This window comes from Nuphar pumila, chromosome 11, assembly GCF_984573655.1.
Source record: "Nuphar pumila chromosome 11, dmNupPumi1.hap1.1, whole genome shotgun sequence".
Classification (NCBI taxonomy): Eukaryota; Viridiplantae; Streptophyta; class Magnoliopsida; order Nymphaeales; family Nymphaeaceae; genus Nuphar; species Nuphar pumila.
In genome coordinates this window covers 115,577,344-115,599,133 of record NC_143259.1, presented here as the reverse complement: position 1 = coordinate 115,599,133, position 21,790 = coordinate 115,577,344, and the positions used below count along the sequence as shown (strand labels likewise).

Genomic DNA, 21,790 nt, shown 5'->3' with positions numbered 1-21,790 from the left:
TGCGAGGCCCCCCTTTGTCCTTTTGCCCCTCATGGGCGGACACCGTGGATCCCGCTCACCTTCACCTGTGGATCCTTCCCCTTGCAGAGGTATGGCCCGGTCCGAAACTCTCTCTCTCTCTCTCTCTCTCTCTCTCTCTCTCTCTCTCTCTCTCTATATATATATATATATATATATATATATATATATATATATATATATACTCACTTAGCCGAGTCAGCCCATGATTCAGACGAGTTTTGTTCATTTCCATGTCATTCAATGGTTTGACCCAGTAAGTGACCGAATCAACCTTGCCCGAAAGACCAACAGGTACTGACCCGATGCCCACCCTTACTGTTTCACAGTAGAGTGCAAAAAATCGTGATATTTTTTGAAATATTGTAATATTTTTTTGTTTTTAAATAGATAAAAATGTCAATAATTTTTATTTTTTTTTGGTATTTTCACGATTTTTTGTTGTAAATGTCTCAAGATAAAAATGACATTTAGGTTTCTATCACGGCTGTGCATAGTTCTTCCGTGACCAGTGGATGGTGATCGTGAACATTCGTAGATAGTACTGGTTAAAAACTCAATGAGTGAAAATTTTGTGATAAATCAATGCTTTGGAAAATCTAGTAAATAATGACATGCAAAAATAAAAAGTAAAGATAAATAAAAATATAAAGAATACAAAACATAAAAAAGATTTTTATTATGTTAATATCAAGATACAATCATCATGATGTTGAACAAATAAAAAGTATTTTGAAAATATCATGATTTTCCTGAGATAACATTGGCTTTTGAAATATCAGGATTTTGTATCAATTACTTCAAAATATTGACGATATTTGCTACCTAAGGTAAAGGTAATGCGCACATAGTGCTTCAGGATGCAAATGAATCGGTCCTGCTTGACCCAATATTGTATCTGAATTTTGAAAAGTATGATCCCACAATGGAGACCCGATCCGTATAATTTGAAAATTGACAAGCATTATTATGTTTGAAAAAGAGCGAATCGGTGGGGATAGACCCTATTCTAACCCAAATCGAACTACTTTTGTTTACCCAATTCCGGTAGTGAATTCAACTAGACCTGAAAATCTAGGTCAGATTTAGTTGGATCCAGATCGGAAATCCGACTGACTTGCACACCTAATGAGGAGATAAATGAACCTTATTTATAGATTTTCACTCATGCCATACATCTGTTTAGTTCCCTTCTAAGATGCCGAAACTACATTTAGATATCTTAAGATTTAGATATTATGGATTTGGGTTTGATATCAAACATTTGGATAATTGGGTCCAGTTTGGGCTCTGTCAAACCAGAAAAATGGAGTGGGATCATTTGGACACTGAAACATGTTGTATTGGCATTCCCATTGCTCATGAGAGACTTCCCGCTAAGCTCACCAAGTCCATCTCAACACTCAAATGATCCTGGATATTTCACTGACCATCCTACAGGTAGGTGTAACTGGCTTGGTTGGGGACCAGCGTATGAGAACCAATCAGACTGGGCATACAGTTTTAAGGGTATCCAGCCACTAGGTGCACCCTACCTACCCTGGTTTGCTATATGTACATATTGGTTTTGATTATTGCCAAAAAGGACCCACAAAAATCAGAAAAGGTACTTGACTTGGACTGTCTATTATGTACCGAACACATGAACTTGGGAAAATTTTGGCCATCCTGTCAGATCCTAAGAGTTGTTAGCCAAACACTATCCTTTTCAAAAGATCATGCTCTTTTTATTTTTTGACCAGGATTTTTTAGGTAATTGATTCTCCATTAAGTTACTGACTGCGTTTCAGGACATCAATACCGTTTAGACTCTTTTTCCTTTTTAAAAAAAATCAGGATTTCACGTCCATAGGGACCAACAAGCACCTGCTATTTTGACCTAAAGGGCTGATATACAACAGTACAAGGCCATCGGATCGGGTCCAAATAAGTTGGACCAGGTACCACCACAAGGTTTAAGCACACAATCTGTCTATAAACTAGGGGTGTCAATGGGTCCGGTTTGACCCGGACCTAGAGTCAGGGTTTGGTGATAAACAAGGAGATCTGATTAGAATCCAGGTCAGACTCAAAGGAACTGATTAATATATGGAACTGGGTATGGTTTGTGAAATTTCATACCAAACCCAGGCCTGACAAGATCCACAATTTTTTCAATGTAAAAAAATACTATTTTAATGGGTATGATCCGGGTCTACTTCATGTAATCCTTATAGCTAGGGGTTCAATGGGTAAGTTTTACCCGGACTAAACCTTATAGGGTCTGGGCATGGTGACAAATAAGAAGACACGATTAAGACTCGGGTAGGAATCCGAAGGTCCGATTCATACATGAACGGGAGTATAGTTTGTGAAATTTTATACCAAACCTAGGACCGACTCGAGTTTCAATTAAGACCCATAATTTTTCAATGTAAAAATAATAAAAATTATTATTTTATCAGGTATGATCCGGTGGGTTCGATCGGGTCAGACTTAGACCCGATTTACCTGGAACCCCCAATGGGTCTGGGTCTCAAACCGGATCAAACTCAAAACCAGTCTACCCAAAACCCCCAACAGGTTTGAATCTCGAACCGAGTCAGACTCAGACCCAATCTATCTGAAACCCCCAACAGGTCAGGGTCTCAGACAGGGTCCGACTCATACTCGTTCCACCTAGAACTCTCAATGGGTTTGGGGTTGCGGACTAGGTCTGACCAGATCAAACTCAAACCGGTCCACCCAGAACCCCAATGGGTTCAAGAAATCATTTCTTTAACAATAAAATACTTTGACTTTATGTATCGACAAGAGGTAGAGTTCTTGTTATTTGAAAAGAATACAACAACTTCATTATCACACAAGTTCTTCGGTGAACTCTCAATAGATTTCACAATACCAAGACCCAAAATGAAGCTTTTAATCCTTATGACCTAAGATGAAATTTTGTTTAAATCAATAATTTATGCCTCAATGGCTTTTAGAAATTTCTTTATTGTCCTACAGTGACGCATCTAATATTCTTAACCAATTGTGATTGCAAAAGCAACCAGCTAAATCTATTTGAGAGTACACTTTTCATAGACAACCTTCTTAACGCTGTCATAGACAGTCTTCTGAACGCTGTCACTTCTCATAGATAGTTGTTTAAATGCACTCATTTTTCATAGACAATTTTCAAATCGACTTTACTATTCTTTGCATGAGAGAGATTAATCGCTCTATACAAGATTCATATAGAAAAGGTAAACATGAGACCCTTTACTATTCATCTTTTCTAAAACAAACAAAACACCTGGACCCATTGAGGTTTCGAGTGAACTGGGTCTGGTCCTGATCAGTTGTGATTCGGTCCATGACCCATTATTGTTCTAAAGTGGACCGCGACAGTAACCATGGATCGAATCATGTCCAAAACCAGACCCCTTAACCCATTAAAGACATAACCAATCCAAGAATCGATGCAGTTATTCTAGGACCAATTCAAGGGTTCTTGAGACCGGTTTTGAGGTTTCTAAAACTGGTTCAAACATTCTAAAATTGATTCAAGCACCTTGAAAACTGGTTTAGTGGTTTTTAAAACCAATTTATGCATTTTAATATCAGTCTGGTCATTTTGAGACCGGTTCAATGGTTTATGAGATTGGTTTGGGCCTCCTATAAACGATTCAAGGGTTTTTGTGACCAGTTTAGAGATTTTAGTGACTGATTCAAGGTTTTTAAGGACTCGTTTAGGCAGTTTTAAGACCTCAATCCCTTATATAACTCATAAATGCATGCCTTTATCATTGATTTCATACTTTTTAGTAACTTAAATATGATATAAGATGTGTTTCACGTTATTTTTTGAGTTATCCATAATTATTTAAGTATGAGATTATGAATGTATTCACTTTATTTGTGTTATGACATGCTTTACATGAACTTGCAGGGTTTCTTAAACTGTGTTAAAATTGTATGTGACTTTATAAAACAATGATTCTACCCAAAAGTAGGTCATTCTATTTCAAATTCACAGACACCATGAAGCATGTTTGTACCCCAAATGTATAAAAGTAAATAGATTCTAGTTACATGATCTACTAATTTTACCCATTGAAGTTAATTCCTAACAGGTTTGGGTCTCTCGCACCAAAAAAATTGCATGAAATCTCCTCTAAAAAAGCAACAAATTTAGCTTATTATATGTTTAAGAGACGGTAGTTGAGATTAGGAAATGAGAAATTGGGAAGAGTTCAGTTGAAGTTGCGGAATCCACATCCCCATATGTATATTTGCACCCAATAGGGAAATTGGTAACCAAATAAATATTACCAGGAACATAGGACTTTCACTGATGGCCAACTCCCACACAGCGATAGAATCTCAACCCTGAAACTCAGCTCCCAAACACAGCCTGAGGGCATTGCTTTCAAGCAAGCAATGGTCACCAAGAGGATTTCATGATGTGTGATTCATTACTGTTTTATAATTGTTAAAAATAGAAAAGTAACGCGAGCAAAAAGAAAAAGATAAACTTCTGGGCGACAATGAAATATCTTGAAAACATGTTTCTTATAAAGAAAAACAATTATTAAGAAGGATAAAGGAAGGGTTATACAGGTTATACCAAAGCGGTAGACATTCTGGGGTGTTAGGTTGGGTAGACTGAAGACGGTCACAACTTTCTGCTTGTAAAGCTGACACCTCCATTTCCGGATGAACAAAAAACTTGAAATCATCTGAGAGTATATATGCAAAATCATCCGAGAGTTTGTCAATCCAACTTCTAATTAGATATGACAGGCACAGGCAGCCCGGTCGTAAGACTACAGAACATGAATAATATTAGAGTCCAGTACATGAAAACTAAATGACAGTAAAGATTAGGACCACAATGAGATAGGTAAACACTTTCTATATAATTCCCACTCTGGTTTGATTAGTAATGTTTCCCAGCAATATACTTTGAAAAAAAAAAAACAAGTACATTTTAAATTGCAAACAGCAATTAGAAGCTGGAACAACCAGAAGGGCCTGGCTCGTTCCACAGACCAAGGTTTGAACCAAATAAGTTACCCATGAGCTCGAAGTTCAACCACTTGGAATCCACCGTTATTGCTGCAGCCTTTTCAAATAAAATCTTATATGATGAAGAATCCAAATGTTCTCTCCAGCTTCTCACAGGCGATTCAAAGGTACCATCGACCCTGCATTGGCTCAATAGTTTCAGATTGAAGTTCAAAGTTATTCAAGTATATGATCTTGTCATGACAATAGATATTATCTCTAATTTGCTGCAAACAAAGACAAATTAACTCTCTGCATCAAGATATATACAAAGATCTCCACTATTTATCAGAGACCCAGACTCATGTCTAATGAACACAGATACCGACATACCATTCCCTCCAGGTATAGTTATGCATAAAGAAACTTCTCCTGTGAAACAGGGTTCCTGCTGCTGCTGTTGTCTGATGAAAGGTCATGGTAACAAGAGCTCCTTCTCTTTCGCATAGGCAACACTTTGTGGAAGAACAAATGATGCACATAGCATCCATTTCCCAGGAGCAACAAGCCGGACTCGGTGTGTGTCTATTTCTATTGCTACCTCACAAAGCACAGTTCTTATTCTCTGCAAGCAAATTAATGGAAGACAATATGTTTGTAAATATGCGAAATGTAGGGAAATGGTGACATGTAAAACTGCTGCCAGATTATAGGAACCATCTGAATGAAGACCTCGTGAAAATCAAACTCTGGATCCGATGCCTTAGAGAAACCATAAACATGAATTTGGGGCAACAAGGAATCCTTGTCTTGAGAGTTTCTTTTGAAGATGCCCCTGAATGCATCTGACACCACAGAATGGTCTTGATAAGTAAAATAGAGCAACAACCAAGAGCATATTTTCATAAACAAAACATGTGAACCAATAACTGAGATCGCATATCAGAAATTGTAAAAATATCTTCAAAGATGTGCACTATAAGCACAAGCTCCACAAAGGGATAAGTGTACACACAAAGAACACTTGAATAAAAGTACACAAAGGTACAAAAAAGAACTCTTGAATGCAAAAGATTGAATCTATTAGAGCAAGGTGAGCACAATGGCTCCCAAAAGAATGAATACATAAGAGGGGGATCCAAGAGGAAGGGCTCCTACTAGACGTTGGAGCCCCTCCAACGGTTAGAATTCTAACCATTGGAGGGGGTCCAACGTCTACCCCCTCCTTTGACTAAGTCAAAAAGAAAAGGAAAAAAGGAAGAAAGAAAAGAAAAGACAAAAAAGAGAAAAAGGAAAATGCAAAAGAAAAATGAAGAAAGAAAATAAAGAGAAATTACATACATATTCATAATTATGAATATGTGCAAAATGACAGAAATGTCCCTGGGGCTATATATATATATACACACACACACACACACGAGGGATACAATTTGACACCCCCCCTCAAACTTAGGACATGATGACCGAAAGTTTGCCAAGAAGAAAGTTAAATCTAGGGGATCAAAGCGCCTTTGTGAAGAAATCTGCCAACTGGTATTCTGAAGTCACATAAGGGAGATCTATGATCTTCTAGAAAGGCTTCTCTGACATAATGGCAGTACATCTCAATGTGCTTGGTAAGTGTGCTTGGTAAGCTCATGAAATGTGTGATTTTTAGCAATATAGATTGCACTCTTATTATCACAACACAATCTTGTGGGTTCTTGGATTAGAACTCCCATGTCTTGTAGTAATTGATGAATCCACACAATCTCCATAGTCGTGGAGGCCATGGCTCAATATTCTACTTATGTTGATGAAAGAGACACCTTCTGTGGTTTCTTACATCTCCATGAGATCAGTGATTCACCTAAAAAAATACAAAAACCAGTGATGGAGTGATGGTTATTTGGTTCACCTCCCCAATCAGACTCAATATATGCAATTAATTCTAAATCAGAAGACGAGGAAAGAAATACTCCCTTATTCATTGTACCCTTTATGTATCTGACAATATAAAGTACAACACCCATATGAACTGAAGTAGGGGCATGCTGGAATTGACTTACAGTATGTACGACATGAGATATATCTGGTCGTGTGATACTAAGATACATAAGTGATCCCACAAGTTGCCGATAAGAAGTAGGATTTTTCAAAGAAATCCCATCATCACCCTTCATTTTTAAACCCACGACTTCAGAAGTCTCACAAATTTTGTCATCTGTAATGTCAGATCTGTCAAGAATCTTGCATGTCAATTTAGTTTGAGACAAGAAGTAGCCTCTATGAAAGTAAGCAACCTCAATACCCAGAAAATATGTCAAATACCCCAAGTTTGACATTTCAAATCTTTCTTTCAGAGTGGATTTGATATTTCGGATGCCCTTAATATCACTACCTGTTATCAGCATATCATCAACATATAATAACAAAATTACAATTCCTGCATCAAACTTTTTGACAAAAAGAGCAGTGTCAGTATAACAAGAATTGAATCCAGTTTCAACCATTACCTCATTAAATCGATCGTATCAAGCTTTTTGGGCTTGTTTTAAACCATATAAGGCTTTCCTAAGTCGAAGGACTTTACCCTTTGGTATATCTAAGCCAGGAGGAGCCTCCATGTAGACTTCTTTGTTTAGATCTCCATTCAGAAAAGCATTTTTAACATCCATTTGATATATGTTCCATTTTTTTAATCGATGCGATAGTGATTAAACATCTAGCATAGACCATTTGTGCCACAGGAGCAAAAGTTTCTTCGTAATCAATATCATATTTTTGGCTATATCCTTTTGCTACTAGACGAGCCTTATATCTTTCAAGAGTCCCATCACTCTTGGTTTTTACCATAAAGACCCATTTAAATCCTATTGCCTTTTTTCCTTCAGGAAGAGTTTGAAACACCCAAGTTTTGGCTTACTTAAGAGCTATGTCACATGGGTGCGGGTGCGGGGATTCGGCACTTCAAAAAACCCGGGTACGGGGGTGCGACAGGGGCAAAAATGTAATATATATATATATATATATATATATATATATATATATATATCATGTATAGTGTATATGTATGAATGTATGGTAGGCTGGTAGCTGTTAAGGTCCATGACATTTATGCATGTTAGCACGTTCACCACAATTTTATGCCCCTAACAAATTTAAAAATTGATATGGTGATTAGTTGTATTAATTGTCACAATTATGGACATTTTAGTAATTTTTATTAGGAAAACATATTAATAATTGTGCATTTTGAATGCATAGCTAATAAGTGTGTAACTTATTTTTACACAAAATTGCAAAAATAGCTACTGGTGTCCATTAATGCATGGAACCGCCAAGTCATTTTTAAACTTCAAGGGTGTATTTTATGGTCATTGTTTTTGCCCTTGGAGGAAAGGGGGTCCGAGGGCTCCCCCCGGCGTGGGTCCCGCTATGCGGGGGTCCAAGGGGGGCAGCGCCCCCCCCCCCCCCCCCCAAAGAATTTTTTTTAAATTCCGCAGGCCATTTCATAGGGCAATTTTTTAAAAAAAAAAAATCCAAAAAAATGGACAAAAATGACCCTGGGTGCGGTCAACGCACCCAGGGTCGGGTTGACCGCACCCGGTGCCGCACCCGCGTCGAGTCGCGTCGACGCGGGTGCGGCACCCTGCTAGCCGAATCCTTGTGACATAGGTTAAGAGCCTTAAGTTCATTATCCATAGCCTCTCTCCATTCTAATCTTTCTTTAGCTTCTTCAAAATTTATGGGTTCTTCGTATGAGTGAATGACACTAAGACAGACCCTATGTTTTGGGGAAAAAGATTCATAGGATATAAATATAGAGGGGTTTCTTCTAAGTCTCTCAGTTCTTCGTAAGTTGCTATTTTGAAGGGATTCCCTAGAATCACTATATTTTTTCATCTCACTTCTAAACATATTTCTATCTCTATGAGTATATGTAATTGGTTCATTTACTATTTCTTCTACCGGTTGAATAGACAGGGGAACTCTATTATCTATGTTCTCATCATTTGTTTCATCATCACTAAAAAAATCTTCATTCCTATTTAGTAATTCAAATAAAAAAGAGTAATCGGCATTATCGGGGAGAGTTATGTCATTTTCAAAATCACTTTCATTTTCCAAGAAAGTGACATTTCTTGAAACGTACAGTTTATCATTTTTAATGTCGTAGCACCTAAATCCTTTTTGTGTTTTTGAATATCCAAGAAATGCACAAAGAATAGCTTTAGGAGACAACTGATCATTTTTATCAGTGAGGATAAAACACTTGCAGCCAAAAATTCGTAATCTATTATAATCAAGCTCTTTTTGATATAATACTTTAAAAGGAGATAGCTGACTCAAACTTTTGGATGGAAAACGATTTATTAGATAGACAGAGGTCAGGGCAGCTTCGGCCCAAAATCTTTTTGGAATCTTCTGAGAAATAAGTAGAGTCCTTGTAGTTTCAATAATATGTCGGGGTTTTTGTTCGGCTAAGCCGTTCTGTTGGGGAGTTTTGAGACAAGACCTTTGATAAATGATCCCATTACTTTCTATATAACTCTTAAAAATCATTTGATAGAAATTCACCCCCTGAGTAACTTCTAAAGATTTGTAACTTCCCATTGAATTGGGTTTGTATCATTATATGAAAACTCTTAAAAGTGAAAAAGACTTCATACTTATGCTTTAAAAAGTAGATCTAACTGTATCTTGAATAATCATCAGCATAGATAACATAATATAAGAAACCTTCCTTAGATACTATAGGTGCGGGTGCCCATACATCTGAATGCACAATTTCAAAAGGCTTAGTTGAAAACACAGATCTTGAACCAAAAAGTAAGCTTCTCATTTTTCCCAGAATACAATCATTACAACTGAAATTTTCTTTACATAACGTTTTGGCAAAATGAATATGAGAAAACTTGTCAATATTTGGTTGCCCAAGACGTTTATGCCAAACATTTATATCCTTATGTTGGGAACATTATAAAAAAAAATGGAATTTATAGAAACTCCATGAAATAGAGGTCACCCTTCCTAGAGCCTTCCCCAATCAACTTCCCGGACCGGTGACCCTGTATCCAACATTTATATGATAAGAATTTGATATCACACCCATGATCCGAAAGTTGAGAGACGAAAAGTAAATTCAAATTTAATTTTGGAATAAATCTAACTTTGGGAACAAAAAAATATTGTCTTTCAAAATCTTCAATTCCTTTAATTTCAAGAGAAGCGTCATTTAATTACAGTAGAAACAAAGGATTGTGCCAAATTTTTAGAATAATTGGAAAGTGCAAAAACATTTGGAGTCATATGAAAGGATGCACCTGAGTCTTAGTAGCCAAAGAATCTTACCTGGAGAAGAGAAAGAGGACATGGTGGCTCCGGAGATGGATCCCTTGAGAAGAGGTTGAAGGGCTTCAACAATTTGATTTAGAGATAGAGTGGCATTGTTGGAGGTGGTCAACGCCTCCTCTTGGAATGTGGTCGACATTGCCACCATCTTTTTCCATTTGGGACATACAGGTTTTATGTGCCTCGGTTCCTTACAGAAATGACGCACGATCTTAGTGTAGTCTTTTCTTCCATAATGTCTGTTATTTTCTCTTCCTCCTTGATTCTTGTTGAAGTGGGGTGGTTTATAAGGTTTGACATTGTTTCCCAGTCTAGATACGGCATAAGCACCCTCATCCTTATTCTTAGAGGGGACGGCCAACACATTTTGATTGGTTTTATTCATTCCCAATCTAGTTTCTTCTCCACTTAATTTTATAAGAACATCCTCTAACGGTGGAGAAGAGAAAGAAGACAAAAGAGAGGATCTAGTTTGTCCAAATTCGGGTCTAAAACCATTTAAGAAATTGAAAAAGTGGTTTTCTTCAAGTTATTTTTGTCTTAATTTGATTGCCTCTCCACTCCATTTAGGTTCAAGGATAGCAAGTTCATCCCAAATAGTGGATAATTCGGCAAAATATTCTCTAACCGACATCTCTCCTTGATGTAGAGTCAAGGCCTTCTTTTGGAGGTAATATTTATGGGACAAGTCTCTTGACGTATACATTCGTTCAAGATACTCCCATACTTGATATGCTTTCTTGAATTTCAATATATTGGCATTAATCTTGGTTTTCACCAAAGAGAAAAACCAAGAAAGAATTTTGTAGTTTTTCATCTCCCACTCTTCATGCCTTTTATTGTATTCCTCAAACGCTTTTTCTCTTTCTTCACCGTCAAGGACCTTAATCTCTCCTTTCTCAATGCTAGTAATTTTAGGTTTGGGTTCGGGAATAGTTCCTTGAATATATCCCCAAAGACCCTTACCTTTGATATGAGCCTCCATATTTCCGGCCCATACATGATAATTAGATCCATTTAACTTGAAGCCAAGAGAGAAGTGAGAGTCCTTTTCGCCCATTAGAGAGAAGAAAAAGAGAAAGAGATGCGTACCACAAAGAGATATGAGATCCTACTCGAGGTAGGATGCTTATAAAATATTGAATGAAGAAACGAGTCTTCACCGCAATCACCAAAACTTGAAGGCACGCTTTTTGAGGCACCCAATAGAGAGAACAAATCACATGACCTTTTCTCCCAACCAAGCTTTGATACCATGTAAAAATATCTTCAAAGATGTGCACTATAAGCACAAGCTCCACAAAAGGATACATATACACACAAAGAACACTTGAATAAAAGTATACAAAAGTACAAAAAATAACTCTTGAATGCAAAAGATTGAATCTATTAGAGCAAGGTAAGCACAATGGCTCCCAAAAGAATGAATACATAAGAGGGGGATCCACCCTTATATATAATACAAGAGGAGACCAAAAGGAGGGGCTCCTACTAGACGTTGGAGCCCCTCCAACCGTTTAGAATTCTAACCGAGAAAAAGGAAAAGAAAAATGAAGAAAATAAAGAGAAATTACATACATATTCATAATTATGAATATGTGTAAAATGACAAAAAATGCCCCTGGGGCTACATACGAGTATATATATATATAAATATATGAATACACGAGGGATACAATTTAACAAAAATATTATATCAGCACTCACAAGTATGCCAACTCAATTGGAGACAAACTCATCAGAAAAATGCCATCATATTGATGCAAAGTGGACCCGTGATGCCTCTGGTCCTAATGTTATGGTCCAGAATCTAAATCCTATGCATGACGATGTGAAACCTGAATTTGATCAAGTTACAGAACCGGAGCCTAGTCCTATGCGTAGATCTGGTCGGTCAACGAAGGGGCAAAGGAGGTGGAGATTTAGCCCTTCACCTCCCTAGTTGGATTCGATCGAACCTAGCTTGGTTTCATGGGTCTATGCATTAGACCTAACACCAGATCCAGATCCATCTTTTGAGAGAGACTTTATATATTTGCCTCAAGATAGGAGAGAGTTCAGTTCAAAGATTGATAAACCCTATTGTGTTGCTTTCTTTATTGTTCTACTTGATTTCATTCAATAGATCATAGTTTTGGTATCGATCTGTCGGGTTTAAGAGAGATCCTCCTGATTACTACATCAGATTTGGTATGAGAGCTTAGGTAGATTCCCTTGATCATCACCCTCTTGTGAAGTTCGAAGAAGGATCCATGGAAGAGTTAGAATCACGTGTTTAGCAATTGGAGAGCAGCTTACGTGAATCAAATGAAAAACATGATCGTACAAACGAAACCCTCAATGAAATGAGGGGTGAGATGTGCGAAATGTGGGAGAGTTTTAGATGCATGTCGACTCAAGTGACGAACTTGACTCGAATCTTTCTCAAAAAGCTAGTGGAATCCGAAGCAAAGAATAGAAATCTCAAGAAGTCATCCAAGGCAAAAGAAATTGTATTGAATCAAGGTCGACGAGATTTCACAAGGTACGCCCCCTTTGTTGCTGATAGATAACCAACCTAAGCATGGGGCACCCTTGGTGATAAAAAAACCCTTGCCGCCCGACGATATCCCAAGCATGGTGGGGGTTGTTTCCATCCCAGGGAGCATCCTAAACATGAGTGGATTCCCAGGGAACGCAAACATGGTCGGATTGCAAGTGTTTGATGAAACCCTAAGGAGGGCCATTAAATCCGTCATATTTTCGGCAACACAAGCCTTCCATCCATCAAATCTGGATGACATTTCGGCTCACGAGCCGAGCTCGAGCGGAGGTATACCCTTAATGAGCCGATCCCGAATAGCTCAAGCTCAGTTCGTTCGGCTCGTTTACCAGCCCTAAATATAGGCAGCCTACATGAGCCGGTTCCATGCAGGTTCAGGCCTAAAGATAGATTAAGCAAGTGGGCAGAACAAATACTTTCACCTATTTAGCCACAAGGGACTCGCTTGAAACATTTGCACACAAAATCCATCTAATAAAAAAATTTGTTTTGATCAATTGTATTCTATAACTATGCATTCAATATCTAGTAAATGAACTGAAGAATAATGGGAAATTTTTTTACCAAGGAACTCAACAGCATCTTTCGGTAAATTCATGACCACTTGTGTAACATGCTCTGGTCTTCTAAGTGCAAATACAGTCTCGATGAACCTTCTTCCATCCATGTTAAATACCTGTGGCAGACAGAAGATTTTGCGGAATTACTATCAACATTTCTACGTGAGAAACATGCACCATCAAGATGGGGCCTAGGTGGAAGAAGTCCCTCCAGGTTCTACCGGATATAAAGAAAATGATGTGTTGTTGTTAGGGATGGCAGTGGACCGGGGGAAAGCGGGGCCCCGCCTCGCCCCGTTTGGACCGGGGATGAAGGGTATGAAACGGGGATGGAGGCGGGGGTGGAGGATAAAATCCATCCCCGCTGCGGAGGCGGGGCGGGGGTGGACGCGCACTTTTCCCCGCCCCGCCCCCGCCACGATCCCCGCCTAATCCCCGCCCCGACCACTTTTCCCCGCAATATCCCCGCCCCGCCCCGCCTCATCCCCGTTTGGACCGGGGATGAAGGGTATGAAACGGGGATGGAGGCGGGGGTGGAGGATAAAATCCATCCCCGCCGCGGAGGCGGGGCGGGGGTGGAGGATAAAATTTTGAGGCGGGGCGGGGGTGGAAACCTTGTCCCCCGCCGCGCCCCACTGCCATCCCTAGTTGTTGTTAACATTATGTGGTATGCTGCTGAAAATGACTGCCACATGGGCATGACAGAACAAAGAATATTTGCAGAATCTTTGCAAAAGAATGTGAAATGGATGACTTACATGTGCATATGTTCAACATGTTTACCATTGTGATATGTCTAAAATGATACAATTCCATAAACCCTTCAAGGAAGGATTAATATGATAACACTTAATGATAACTAAAACCAGATTATTTGATTTAACTACTACAGAAACATGGAGAAGCAGTTTAAAATGTGGTGTACAAAAAATCTGTCATTAGGATAATGATGCAAGAACCTAGTTGAATAGCATTAATTGTGCATAGGATGCATGTATAAGCACATAAATCTGTGTCCATTCATGGTTTCTCTGTAGCTTACCTCAACTTTCCTCTCCAGCTTATTGCGAATAAGGTTTCTCTCTAAATACTCAACAGCAGCTGGGTTGAGGTCATTAGCATAGACATATTTTACTTTCTTTGCTGATGCAATGGCTATTGGGCCAACTCCAGAGAAAACATCACCTGTGATGCATAAAAAGGATCAATTAAAGAAACCACCTCTTCCATCTGAGTGAACTTAAAACAATTTGATGGGAGAGACTAAAGTCACCAGACAGATCCATCACAACTTATAAAACCAAGAAATGATCAGATCCAAAGGAACTAGAGACAACAACTTTGATGATGCAACAACTCTATATGTAGTTTCTGGCCATTAACCCATTTTAGCTTCATAATTAGTAAAGGTTTCAATAAAAAGATTACTCAATAGTGAAAACTGAAAAGTATGAAATAACTTACAAACAACATCACTGCTAGCAAAACTGTTGACAAGTCTCTGCCTTTCAGTTGACAGCCGCGAATTCCAGTACCTACATGCAAATGGGACCAGTATTGATCATGTTAGTGGCATGTAAGCATATACAGATACACAGAGAAAATAAAGAGACCTTTCCAAGATTCAAACTTAGGATTCCATCATCCACATTGAAAAGATGACATCATAAAACATACATACGGGTATCAGGTTGGGTGGGTAGTTGTGTATCAGGTACTCAGCCTAAGTTAAACCAAGAAGAACTATGCCAAATGCACAACAGCTAGCAGGGCCAAGCCATGTCCCATTAAGGTCTCCCAAAAACCTGGTGGGTGGGACCTTATTGCTTAGGGCCAGGCCAGCACGATACCCAACCCAAAATACAGGCATGGAGCATTCAATAGGAATCTAGAAAAGGTATCTATCAAAAAACAACAGGTTCAAATAGGGGAAAAAATGAGAAAGGAAAGGAGCAGAAAACCTACAATGTTAGTTTTTTTCACAATTAAAAAATACCAAGAGATGCATGTAAAGAATGTCTTTTCAGCAACATGTCTCGGTATTACATCTGAGTAGGTTTATACTTTATAGTAAAAAACTACAATAGCATATGTTGCCTGAGAAAATTTTCTGAAGAAAATGAAAGTAGGATCCCTTGCAAAAGCCACAAGACCAATATATCTGTATAATAAGTAGAGACACCAATCCTAATGGGATCATTCAATAAAAATCTTTGAATGCCATGGTTCAAGACCATAGACACAATAAAAGAAGCTCCATAGCATCATACGAGAACCCATTTACAGCTCACAGGCCAAGGATCAAGCCAGCGGAACAGATCAATTCAATAGAATTTGTAGTAAGTTAGAAAGAATTTTCAAGTTGCATTTTTAGTGGATCTGAAAGGAAAGCAGAACGTACACAGTAGCTAAATCAACATGAAAACAAATTCCATTCTCGATGACAAAGGTTACAAGGGAGTGATTGCCAGCTAGAACCTCAAGTTGCATTGTTCTGTAATCATTTTGAATGGAGTCAATCTTATTAACAACAGTCTGTATCTTCGGCTTGTTCTTATCCAATATGGCCTACAAAAAAAACACAGAATTTAATACTGCCACAAATAATCTTGTTATACTTTAGAATATTCAAAAGTTACCTGAGCAATAACTTTTTTATAAGGAAAATGCTCTTCCCTCAAGTTCAAATGTGCAATATGACCAACAGTCTCAAAACTTGTAGGAGTTATAATATTCTTTGGTAGCAAAGCCTCTAAAACCTGAAGCACATATGGTAATTCATGATTGTCAATTTTATTCTATTGGAATTGGAGACAAAAGATGAAATATAAAGTAGATGCAAAGTTTGCAAACTATTAAAATGACAAGAAAATAAGCTTTTTATTGAAGAAGCATATAAAATTTTCCATCCAGTAAGGTGATGAGATGTCAACCCAAAGTACAGCAAAGGAAAGCACAAATATAACTTTCTAATCCATGTTTTAATCTGACATACTGAAAGCTGATACAAGATGATAGTGCAATAAAGGCTGACAAGAAAATCAGACTACATGTCCCTCCATCTGCCCAAAAAAGGAAAATTTTCCAGTAGAGAAAGAAAAAGTTTGCAGCATAAAAGGTTTTCCTTTCAACTTGAAAACTGAAAGTTGGTTCACAAAATGAGGTATGAAGGAAGAAAGAGGATATATAAAGGTGCAACTGCATCAACAAGAACAGACAGCCATACAATCAGGTTCCTTTAACAATTATGACAATAACCAACCAACCTCAAGCAGCTAACTATGTGCTACAATTCCATGGACACGAAAAAAAAGTTTGACATGCTTCTTTCTTTCATTATAACCTCCTTCATTCATATGAAGCTATGAAGTGTACAACATCTAAAGGTAAGACAGACTTCAACCAATCCCTCAAGGAGGCCTCTAAGCTTGTTTTCCTATTAAAACAAACAGCTTCCAATTAGTCTTTCCTTCACAGATCCACATATGACTAGAGCACGATGCAATATATGAATGTTTAAATGTTTTTAGACCTTTGGATAGTCAATAACCATAATGCCTAAAATCAGCAAAAACAAAAATATATAGAAGAAACCACGGTCACCAATATCGTCAATATTTGGAAGATATTGCGATATTTTCAAAATATCGCCAGAAACAAAATATCGCGATAATATCACAATATTATTTGACAAATCTTTTTAACAAGATTTGGCGGACAAATAAGATGCCTAATGAGTGGAGGAAGAGTACTTTGGTGCCTCTATATAAGAATAAGGGTGATATACAAGATTGCACAAACTATCGTGGTATAAAACTCATGAGTCATAAAACTTTGGGAGAGGGTGATTGAGTTTAGGTTGAGGAAGGTTGTCATGATATCGGAGAATCAATTTGGTTTTATGCCTGGAAGATCAACTATGAAAGCTATACATCTTCTTAGACAACTTATTGAGAGAAATAGAGAGAGGAACAAAGATTTGCATATGGTTTTTATTGATTTGGAGAAGGCTTACGATAGAGTACCTAGGAACGTTCTCTGGTGGACAATGATGAAGAAAGGTGTTTCTCTCAAGTACATTAGTATAATTAAGGATATGTATGAAGGAGTAGTAACAAATGTCCGCACTTGTGGAGGGGTGACAACCAATTTTCCTATAACGGTTGGGTTACATCAAGAATTTGCTTTAAGCCCTTTCCTATTTGCTATAGTGATGAATGGGCTTACGAGATCAATTCAAGAAAATGTGTTGTGGTGTATGTTGTTTGGTGATGATATTGTTTTGATTGATAAGTCTAGAGTTGGGGTTAATGCTAAGTTAGAATTATGGAGACAGACATTAGAAGCAAGAGGTTTTAAGTTGAGTAAGAGTAAGACAGAATATATGGAATGTCGGTTTAGTAAGCAACGAAGTAGTGATGGGAGTGTCGTGAAGCTTGGTGAGCAAGAAATACCGGTGGATGATTGTTTCAAATATTTGGGATCTATCATTCAAAAGTATGGAGAAATTGTTGGAGATGTAAATCATAGGATAAAGGTTGGGTGGATGAAATGGAAAAGTGCAACTGGACTATTGTGCGATCGTAGAATGCCATTGCGGTTGAAGGGAAAGTTTTAAAGGACGACTATTAGGCCCGCTTTACTATATGGTACGGAATGTTGGGCTGCCAAGAGACATCATATTCAAAAAATGAGTGTAGCTGAGATGCGTATGCTTAGATGGATGTATGGAAATACAATAAAAGATAAGATTCGGAACAAGGAGATACGTAAGAAGGTAGGCGTTGCACCCACTGAAAATAAGATGAGAGAGAATCGTTTACGGTGGTTTGGACATATTCGGCGAAGGCCTAATGATGCTCAAGTTAGAAGGATGGAGAAATGGGAAAATATATTAGTTAAAAGAGGTCGGGGTAGGCCTAGGAAGACTTGGATGGAGATGATAGGAAAGGATATGAAGGCTTTGAACCTCACCGAGGACATGGCATTGGATAAAAATGATTGGAGGAGAAGGATTCATGTGGAAGACCCAGAATGATTTTCTTTGTTGGTTCATATCGCCGACCCCAATTGTTTTGGGATGAAGGCGTAGTTGTTGTATTTTAAGTTTGCATTTCCTGTTTTTTTGTTTCTTTTAGATTTTAAAACCTTTGAAACATGTTTCTTTATATTTTTGAAAGAAAAATAATGCAAAACTTATTATTTTCTTAGTTTTTTTGTTGTTATTTATATTTTTTTCAATTTTTTACACTCCCGAGATATTCCTAAGATTTATCAACTTATGAAAATCTCTCCTAGAAATGCCCTCAACGAGAAATTACCTTTAACCTATGTCACAAGGACTCAGCCAACTGGGTGCCGCACCCGCGTCGACGCGATGCGACGGGGGTGCGCGTGCGAGTGCGGCACCCGGTGCGGTCAACCTGACCCTGGGTGCGTTGACTGCACCCAGGGTCATTTATGTCCAACTTTTGAACTTTATATATATATATATATATATATATATATATATATATATATATTTTTTTTTTTTTTTGCCGCACCCCCACACCCAAGTTTTTTTAAAGTGCTGCACCCCCGCACCCGCACCCATGTGACATAGCCTTTAAGGATACAGGTGACTATGGAAGAAACTCAACAGAGTAACCCTAAAGCTCCTAAACTGAATCTTAAAAAGTTCCCATAAAACAACTACTAATCTTCCTAGTCCATTTCCCTTATAACTTCAGCTAAAGTACACATGCAAAGATTCTGAAAAAAAAAATCAAGGAGCACCACAAAAAGTACAATCCAAGCCACAAATCCTGTAGCGACCTGAGATTGTAGCAAATAGATGAATTGTATGGCTTAGGATAGATCAAAGACTCATCTTGAATCATTGATTTCTAATATTGGAGGGAAGAATTAAGGTCTCCCAAAGATGACCTCAGGATTCATCCCGCAATTTTGAATCTTTGAACCTAAAATTAAATTTGAAAAGTACCACGGTGATTATTATATAATCATATATTGTAACAAGAATATAGGAAAAAGAAAGAAAGATGGAAGCACATTGGACAAGAACGGGTGTGCATACAAATTGTTTCTATGAATTCGAATCATATAGAACAAGTGAACCAGTAAACTCACATCCAAAAACATAAAAACACTCATAAAGACAGATATTATGATAGTCACATTTGTGCAACACAATGTAAGGAGATAGGAGTGCATAGCATGCAATCTTGCATTGAAAGTGAGTAATAAATACAAAACAAGTGGTTAAGGTCGATTATGGATTCAGAAGAAAATGCTAATATCAAGACTGATGCAGGAAAAAAAAAACAAAAAAAAACAAGATTTTAAACTCTTTGTAGTATTCCAAGGTAACCTTAACTCAAATACTTATTTGTCTTCTTGGATATTTAGCTATACATTCTTTAGGGAGATCCCTTTAATTGAATGAAAATAATAAACAAACAAGAATCCCAACAAATTTCCTACCTCATTTGTTTGCCAGTAATCATAAAATAAGGTCAATTTGCATTTGACTAGCTCAAATATTGCTTTCTTCCTATTGTCGCCACCTCCCTGGAGGACAACCTAAATCAAATACCAAAAGGATACATGAGTAACAAGTTTCACATTCAAATCCACCGGAATCCATCAGAGATGTGTGTCCGTGCCAATTGCAGATAGCGTATATTTGGCAGTACACACAGTAACATGATCATTTATAATTATATCATGAACTAAAGAGATCGTTCCAGGCTTTCAGCAGCAAATGCAGCAGTTCAGCAAACGACAGCACAGCAAAAGACACTGCTAGCAATCTCTAGTTAAAATGCCAGTCTGTTCGCTGGCACAAGAACCATCCACATCTAGGGATTTAAAGCAGCCGAATGAAGCCAATTACTAAACTGCTCCAGCTCAAGCTCAAAGAAGCTCGACCATCATCGCACTACAATATCAATCAACCAAACTATACAGCTAGGGTCCTCGTGATCATATACCAAATCCAAAAGAGCACAGATTCCTTCTTAATTAAGGGATGTAGGATAGGTTTGCCCATGAATTTGTAGCTCACGCTATAAAAATGGGAAAACTAATGTATTCTTGCACATAATGAGCACATAATTTGGACAAAAGTCAGTCCAAACTTTTAAATGAAAATAGACAATTCAAAACACAAATTCATAGAGAAATCACGGACCTTGACAGCCTGGGGGAGTTCATCCACGACCTTATTTGCATAGCGCTCGTCCAAAAGCAGCAGCCTCGTCGAACCTCTCCACTTGCCCACTCTGTAATCCTCTCCGAGCAATCCGCTCAAATCCTCACCGTCTCCTTCCTCCTCCACAACCTCAACCGCTGCGAACTCATTCTTCGTCCTTCCCCCCCTCTTCACTTCCTTCTTCAGCTTCTTCTTCGGCCTCGAAATCTTTGCCAGGTGCCGGAAATTCAGGAAACCCCGGCAATTGAACGACTTCACCAGCTTCTCCCTGTGCAGCACCGGGCTCAACTCCCCAGCCTCCGGCTGCTCCCCGATCCTCCGCCTCAGGGCTTCCTCGCTGTCGATCCTCCCGTACCAGAGGAGATTCTGGAGATCATCGTCGATCTCATCGCCAGTAACCCTAGCGACATTGCGGATGCGCGGCCAGTTGAGGAGGTGGCCTCTGAGGCGGCTCTCGAGGGCGTAGCAATCCTCCGCCGGGACCCTGATCGCCGCGACGTCGAAGACCCGGGCGAACCGACGCTTGTCGATCGCTCCTCCTCCTCCGCCTTCTTCCTCTTCGTCTTCTTCCGTGGAGATCGCCGGAGGCAATTCCCGGCCCTTGCTGAGAGAGGGGCCGTACTTGAATTCGGAATTTAGGGTTTCAGAGAGAGAGGAGGAAGAGGTGGAGGAGAAGGAGAAGACGGAGAAGGGAGCGCCGAAGGACCGTCGTCCCAGAAGGGCATTTTGGGAATAAAAAAAGTTGAAGGCGAGATTTTGTGGCGGGAGGATGAGTCTCAGAGCCATCGGCGGCAAAGAGAGGGAGAGAAATGACGGACTTGATTAATGGCCGGGGAGCTCTGGTATTTGTACTCGGTGGATTTGGCGCGGTTTCGGGTTGGGGATGGAGGCGGGTCGATCTGGGTATTTCCATGACAGACCCGGGTCCTGTCTGACTCTTGGTGCCAGTTGGCCCGAGTCGGATCCAAAACAAAAATTTGGAGTTGAGATGCAAATAGTTTGGATTCGGGTCGGATGCAGCCAATACCAAATACAACCAATGGGATGTTGGCTAAACGGATATGGATTCAGATTCAGATGTAAATGATAAAAAACTCATAACAAATCTGGTCTTTTACATCATGTAATTGGATTCGGAAATCTGTGAAA

The 21,790-nt window shown here is 38.7% G+C and overlaps 1 protein-coding gene across 2 annotated transcripts; it reads right to left on the bottom strand.

Moving 5' to 3' along the window:
- Positions 1–4,882: 4,882 nt before the first annotated feature.
- LOC149822982 (tRNA (guanine(37)-N(1))-methyltransferase 1-like) lies at positions 4,883–21,455 on the bottom strand. 2 transcript variants are annotated; one of them, XM_089980468.1, is made up of 10 exons: positions 20,621–21,455; positions 19,912–20,010; positions 16,068–16,187; positions 15,830–15,996; positions 14,893–14,963; positions 14,471–14,613; positions 13,433–13,544; positions 5,722–5,834; positions 5,383–5,614; positions 4,883–5,189 (listed from the first exon to the last, which is right to left on the bottom strand). In XM_089980468.1, the coding sequence occupies exons 1-9, from the start codon at positions 21,425–21,427 to the stop codon at positions 5,465–5,467; spliced, it is 1,782 nt and encodes a 593-aa protein (XP_089836594.1). In that variant the 5' UTR covers positions 21,428–21,455; the 3' UTR covers positions 4,883–5,189; positions 5,383–5,464. The 2 variants fall into 2 exon arrangements, with proteins under 2 accessions (XP_089836594.1, XP_089836595.1); XM_089980469.1 differs by lacking the exons at positions 4,883–5,189; positions 5,722–5,834 and having other exon boundaries at positions 5,442–5,614.
- Between the last annotated feature and the right edge of the window lie 335 nt (positions 21,456–21,790).